The sequence below is a fragment of the Octopus bimaculoides genome, chromosome 7 (genome assembly GCF_001194135.2).
Source record: "Octopus bimaculoides isolate UCB-OBI-ISO-001 chromosome 7, ASM119413v2, whole genome shotgun sequence".
In the NCBI taxonomy this organism is placed as follows: Eukaryota; Metazoa; Mollusca; class Cephalopoda; order Octopoda; family Octopodidae; genus Octopus; species Octopus bimaculoides.
In genome coordinates, this window is record NC_068987.1 from 74,323,333 (window position 1) to 74,330,856 (window position 7,524).

Consider the following 7,524-nt stretch of genomic DNA (forward strand, 5'->3'; position numbering starts at 1 on the left):
CTGACGGGTATTCACATTGACATTACACATCCAACGGAGCATACTGGCTTCATTCCTTGCGAGCTTACGTATGTCCTCAGCAGTTACAGCCCGTGTTTCACTGCCATGTAGCATGGTTGTTCGTACGCATGCGTCATACAGTCTGCCTTTTACTCTGAGTGAGAGTCCCTTTGTCGCCAGCAGGGGTAAGAGCTCTCTAAACTTTGCCCAGGCTATTCTTATTCTAGCAGCTACACTTTCAGCGCACCCACCCCCACTACTAACTTGGTCGCCCAGATAGCGGAAGCTATCGACTACCTCTAGTTTTTCACCCTATATATATATATATATATATAATGTACATGTATATACACATATATTCACACGTGCATATATGCATATTCCTATATATGTATGTGTATCAAACCAAATTCGACGACTGGTACCCATGCCAACCTCTCCTTCATTGGACACTAAAACTCTGCTTGCGAAGACCTGCTGGGCAAGTGAAATCGAAATCGAAATCGTAATTGAACCAAATTTGATGACTGGCACCTCCCATGCCAGTGGAGCGCTAACAGCACCATCCAAGCGTGATCATTGCCAGGGCAGCTGTTTGGTTTCCATGCCAGTGGCACGTAAATAGCTCCATCTGAGCGTGATCGTTACGAGTGTTGCCTTACTGGCACTTGTGCCGGTAGCACATGAAAAAACATTTGAGTGAGGTCTTTGCCAGTGCCGATGGACTGGCTCCTGTGCAGGTGGCATGTAAAAAACACCATTTTGAGTGTAGCTGTTGCCAGTACCGCCTGACTGGCCCTCGTGCCGGTGGCACGTAAAAGCACCCACTACACTCTCGGAGTGGTTAGCGTTAGGAAGGGCATCCAGCTGTAGAAACTCTGCCAGATCAGATTGGAGCCTGGTGCAGCCGTCTGGTTCACCAGTCCTCAATCAAATCGTCCAACCCATGCTAGCATGGAAAGTGGACATTAGACGATGATGATGATGGTAGTAAAATAAGGATTCAGATAGAATCAGGTACTTGGAAAGATATGCTTTGGGTAGGGTTGGATAATCTCTGTGGTTTTGGCCTATGGTTGGTGAGCATCAAATAGGATATTTTGTTTGGCTGTGTAAACAGAGAAAACCAACCCTATGAGTATTTAGCACCTAGGGGCTGGTCTAAATCATGTGTTGCTTTAAATAGTACATTGTTAGTATACTCTAGGGTGTCCAACAAGTCGTAAATCCCCTCGGTGTAGTATAATGAAATGAATAATAACATACGATGGATAATTGTCAGCTGATTACAGCTGTTTCTCAGGTAACTTTTTAATAGAAAAATGAGAACATTACTCCATTACAAAAGACTGTAATCATCAGATGAGAAGTAATTTTACAGACAAAAGAATATCCCAAGAATACAGCAATGAAATGGGAGAATGACCAACTAAGTTGACCATGAAGGTTAAGAATATAGTTTTTGAAAGTGCTGTTTAAAGTGTTGTTTGAAAGTTGTTGTCTATGTTGTTTAAATACATTCCACAGGTCCACTCTCAGTTATTTTTCTTAGCTCATTTTTGTTTTACTCCTGCAAACTACCCAGGCTGTAATTGTATTCTATTCCTTTTCATATATACCTAACTCCTTTGGCTACTGGTGACAGGGTCAGACAATTGCTGTACTGTTGATGATTATTGAGTCTGAAACACATACCCATGACCATCCTCTTATCTCCAGACAATAAGGCTGTCTTTTTCCTTAATGAAGAGTCAACTTTGGAGAATTCTTGAATTATGAGATCATCACCTTTTTTCAGGTGGAGCTGGTCTTAACTGCCATTTGGTAATTATGTTACCAAATGTGAAGGCATGTGGTTTTGTGGTTAGTGTAATTGGCTCACAATCATAAGGTTGTGAGTTCAATTCCTGATGGCGTGTTGTGTCCTTGAGCAAGACGCTTTATTTCACTTTACTCCAGTCCACTCAGCTGACAAAAAGGAGTTGTACCTGTATTTTAAAGGGCCAGCCTTGTCACATTATGTGTCACCCTGAATTTCCCTGAGAACTACGCTAAGGGCACATGTGTCTGTGGAGCCACTTGCACATTAATTTTATGAGCAGGCTGTTCTGTTGATTGGATCAACTGGAACCTTCATTGTTATAACTGACAGAGTGCCAGTTTACATCCTGTAGAGGTGGAGATAACCTTAATAAGTCAAGAATTCATGTTGTATGGTATTTCATATATCTGTATTTCTCTATCATAAAACACTTTGTTAAATTTTGCTATTCACCATGGCCTTTGTGGTAAAACAACAATAAAAACTTTTGCTTTTATTTCATTTTGTTGAAGTTTATCATCATTATATAACTGCCAATCTTTCACCATTTACTCTACAAACTCCTTCTACAGGGAGCAATGTCACATGGTGTAAACCCAACCTATGCAAAAGATGTTGATGTAATAGTACCGAATGTCTGCAGCCAGACTTGGAATGTCATTTACAATGGTGAACCAATCATTGACACCTCATCACTCAATGAAGTCAACTTTGAGGCAGCCTTCAGTGGGATATCTACCCGTAAAGTGATAATGGAGGAGAAGAATATATACTGTGGTGCCTACAATGTGATGATATTGCAAAACAAGTAAGTTTATCATATGCAATATGTTTACTGAAAGTTTATCACATACACTACAGGTTTATCAAGAGTTGAATACATATATCACAGCATTCAGCACAGGGACGATATCAAACTGAACAATTTCTTCGACAATATCAAATCATCATTGTTGTTTAATGTCCATTTTCCATGCTGGCATGTGTTGGATGCCTTGACAAGAGCTGGTATGGCTGGGGGCTGCACTAGGTTTCATAGTCAGTTTTGGCTTGGTTTTTACAGCTGGATGCTCTTCCTAATGCTGACCACTTTATAAAGTGTACTCGGTGCTTTTGATATGATACCATCACTAGTGCTTTTTATATGGCACCAGCTCCAGTACTTTTTACATGACGCCAGCACCAATGCATTTTATGTGGAGCCAGCACCAACACTAATGCTTTTCACATGATACCTTGGTTTTAGGACATCAATTCTGCAATGGTGGGCAAATCTTCTTGAGTACAGCAATGTGCTACATATCTCAGTTCTCTGTCATTTTTGTAAGGCGTGGTGTTTTGAGATCAGCCTTCAATACTTTGTCGCATGTCTTCCTAGGTCTCCCTCTTCCACACCTTCCTTCCACTTTAAGTGATCAGAACTTCTTTATGCAACTGTCCTCATCCTGACCAAATGAGCGCAGTCTCCTCTCTTGCTCACTGCATATAATTCCTCTTATGCCTAACTTCTCTTGCAAAACCTTTGTGGTCTGTCATACATGTACATTAAGATTGCATATCCAGCAGAGCACGCCAGTTTCATTTCTCTTTCATCTTCACATGTCCTCTGCATTCAGGATCCACATCTGACTACCATGTAATATTGCAGCTTGTACACATGTATCATATAATCTTCTTTTCACTCAGAGAGAGAGAGAGAGAGAGAGACATTTGATTGCCAACAGGGATAAAAACTCTTCCCATCTATTATCTTCAAAATCACAAAATTCCAAGAAATTAGTGTTTATCACTTGTCCTCAGGTGTAATATTCTTGAACTCAGCCCTGAGAGACAACAAAACACAGGTAGACTTAACTATCCTTTGTCAAGTGTATTGGTCATAGGTAGTGTGCATTGAACTATACCATAGTCATAGCTAAGTGGACTGAGCAGTTATGTGTCTCAGATATATACACAATACAGTGAATGATACTACACTATGGTACTTACATTGCGCTATGTGGACTGAGCTGTTGACAGTTAAGTGTCTTATATATAGGGAATAGTATATACAGTGAATAGTACCTCACTATGGTATCAACTTTCAGCTAGGTCAACTAGGTTATTGATACTAAAGTCTCTTGTCTATAGATACAGTACAGTGAAGTGGTACCTACTTACAACTAAGTAGACTGGGCAATTGATAATTATGTGTCACAGACATTTCAGTTAATACATTGCTGGTGTGAGTACCTGAACAATCAGAGTCTTAACTCAGCCAGCCATGTTCTGTTACCACGTTTATATTCTTACAAAGAAGATAAATGTAAAACAGTTAAAGAAGAAAATTTAACTTTTGGTGGCAGGCTTCTAGAAAAACTAGGTTTGTGATAAAGCTTCAATTCCATATCCACCCCCTTTACACCTGCCCTCTCCCTATCTATTTGTGTACATGTGTGTGACTGTGCATACATATATCCCACTTTCTCCTCTGCCTCTCTATCTCTTATATGTATGTATCTCACACTCTCTTCCTACATACATACACATACATACATACATACATACATACATACATACATACATACATACATACATACATACATACGCACGTACATATACAAATCTGCACATGTACATACATATATACAAAGATATCCTGTTGATGTTGTTGAAATTCCAGTGAAGGACCCTTGGCTCTAGGTTAGAAATAAACACTTTCTCTATTGTCAAGAAATCTTGAAATAAAACTGAATAAGGACATACATACATACATACACACATACATACATACAAATGCATAATTTCCACATAAACAGTGACATAGACCGCCCCTACCTAAAACGTAAACAAGGCGGCAGAGGCTTAACATCAATCCAAAATGCCTTTGAATGTTGCATCATATCCCTTCAGCAACATCTTTTAATCACCAAGTGTCAAAGTGCATCGCTTGACCAAGTTTGCATACATGAGGCTGATAACATAAGACTTGGAAGGTAGCTCTTTGAGCAACACTCTTTGTCTGATAATCTAGAATACACGCCCAAAGAGGTTGCACGACTCTACTACAACGTATCATCAGATGAAAGGATGAACTTATATGAGCAGAAGACTATGCATGGATATGCTAGTAGAAAGTTCTGTGATGATAGTAACATCAATCATCAAAGCAGTTTATCATGGACCAGTAGCCAGATTACTACCTCCCACTTTGAAGGGTATGCATTTGCAATTTAGGAATAGGAAATATCAGCCAAGTACCTGATGCACAAAAGGGATAGAGATGCAGGCAAAGCAGTAAAATGTGACAACCGATGCAGACTTTGTGGAGTTCACACTGAAAATATCACCCACATCATAAGCAGTTGTCCGAAAATGTCATTACAGTATCATCTACCAATGAGACATGATGTAGCTTGGACACTCTATAATGAAATCTGTCAGAAGGATAATCCCAAGGATAAAGAAATAAGAACCCACAATATAGTAGAGGCCATAGCTACTCACAGTAAAAGGGAATATTGGTGGAATGTACCAGTGATGACCTCAATAAAATGTAAGCACAACAGACCTGATATAATGATCTGGGATAGAGAAGAGAGACTATGCACAGTTGTGGAAATTAGCTGCCCAGTGGATGTTAACATAAAGCTGAAGATCAATGGAAAAGAGAACACCTATACTGAGCTATTGAGAAATCTGCAGTTATTCTATTCAGATTACAAGTTCAGGTTTATATCTGTAATTATTGGGGCCCTGGGATATGTAACACACTGCCTAAATACCAATCTTGAGAAATTAGGCTTCTCAAAACCAGAAAGGAGAAAGCTAATTCAAAGACTACAGATACAATCCATCACTGGAACTGTAATAATTTTAAAAATTTTCCAGAAGTTTATCATTTAAATATATATGATCATGTCTAGATATGCAACTATATGCATGAGAATACATACTTAAAACATAGAAATCTGCACATATATGCTTACATACATACATACATACATACATACATACAAACAAAAATACCCTGTTGTTGATGTTAAAATTCCAATGAAGGAGCCTTGGATCTAGGTTAGAAACCGGTTCTTTCTCTATTGGCAAGAAATCTTGATATAAACTGAATAATGACATACATACATGCATAGATACATACATACGTACATACACACATACACACATACACGCTCATACATATGCACACACATACACACACATACATACATACATACATACATACATACATACATACATACGTACATACATACATACAGACATACATACATAAATACACACATACATACATAAACAATTTCATGATACCTCTCATCTGCAATGTTTTCTTCACTTTCTTTACACAATGTGGTACTTGCAAATGCTAGCAATGACCCAGTCTTCAGCAGCAAAGCAGTGCTTCATGTTCATCTGAGATTTAAATATTTGCCACTTATCATCACTTGTCACACCATTTTCAAATTGTCTAAACTGTGGCTCAAACAAACAAAGACTCAGTTTTCAACAGTGTGACAGTGTTTCATTCTTACAGGTTTATTTATCCATCCTTATTTATATTCTGCTCTGGAATTTCAGGAGAGATAATCATCGAGTGATCCATACAGATGGAGGAGAACTGATTGCAGTCAGCTCTGAAGACCATAAAATCCGTTTCATCAATTCAACCACTGGTAAAGATATTGGTCCAACTATCTCAGGTCATGCTGGTTCCATCCATTGCCTACATCTCTGTGAAAAGAAGAGGATTATTCTCAGTGGTAGTTATGATACAAGCATCCGGTAAGAAAATTCCTACATTTTAAAACACTTTTTTCTTCAGATAGAGCAGTGTTTCTGATCCATTTTATCCTTGGACGCCTTCCTATTTTACTTGAATGGACCATTATAACCATCTAATGTTTAAAATATCCTGCTATATTTTTATAGGAATTGTATAAAAAATTGTTAAAATATTTGTGTATAATAGAAATATAACCAATTTATTGCACATAGATTTTAACAACAAAATCTTATATGACCCCCAAGGGCCATATTGACCCTAGTTAAGAACCACTGAGATAGAGCAACAAATAAAATGTCATGTATTATTTAGCTATGTCTCTGTACATTTTGAATTCAAATCTGTTGAAGTTGACTTTACTTTTTATCAATCTGGGGTCAATAAAATGAGTACCAGTTATATACCAAGGTCTATTTAGCCAACTGTGTTCCCTTGCCTCAAAATCTTTTCTACTCTAGGCACAAGGCCTGAAATTTTGGGGGAGGGGGCCACTTGATTAGATTGACCCCAGTACACAACTGGTACTTAATTTATTGACTCCGAAAGGATGAAAGGCAAAGTCGACCTCAGTGGAATTTGAACTCAGAATATAAAATAATACTTTACAAACAAGTGGAATTGAAATGACCAACCATATTTTCTGGCATGCTAGTCAAAATTTTCAGACTGAAATTTACAGCCAATAAAGGTAGTTGATTTATACACCGAAAGGACTTTGGAGGACCAAAAATTCCATGTCAAATGCAGCCAGGTTTGCAAAGATAGTAAGGATGTTTGAGTGTTTACGTTACATGTTTATACTATATAATACATTGACTTGTATTCTGGAAAATATGGCATGTTGGTCAATAAAAAAGTTATGCTCACCCTCATATAATAAAAATATTATATGTGAGTTGAACCCAAAATGATGCAAAATTAGGCATAC

The 7,524-nt window shown here is 38.1% G+C and overlaps 1 protein-coding gene across 1 annotated transcript in view; it reads left to right on the forward strand.

The window, feature by feature from the left end:
- Positions 1-7,524, forward strand: part of LOC106878140 (uncharacterized) — a 40,385-nt gene that overhangs the window by 17,320 nt on the left and 15,541 nt on the right. The window contains exons 4-5 of the mRNA XM_052969760.1: positions 2,395-2,630; positions 6,392-6,595. Of these exons, the coding sequence (XP_052825720.1) occupies positions 2,395-2,630; positions 6,392-6,595 (440 nt within the window). The remainder of the gene's footprint in view (positions 1-2,394; positions 2,631-6,391; positions 6,596-7,524) is intronic.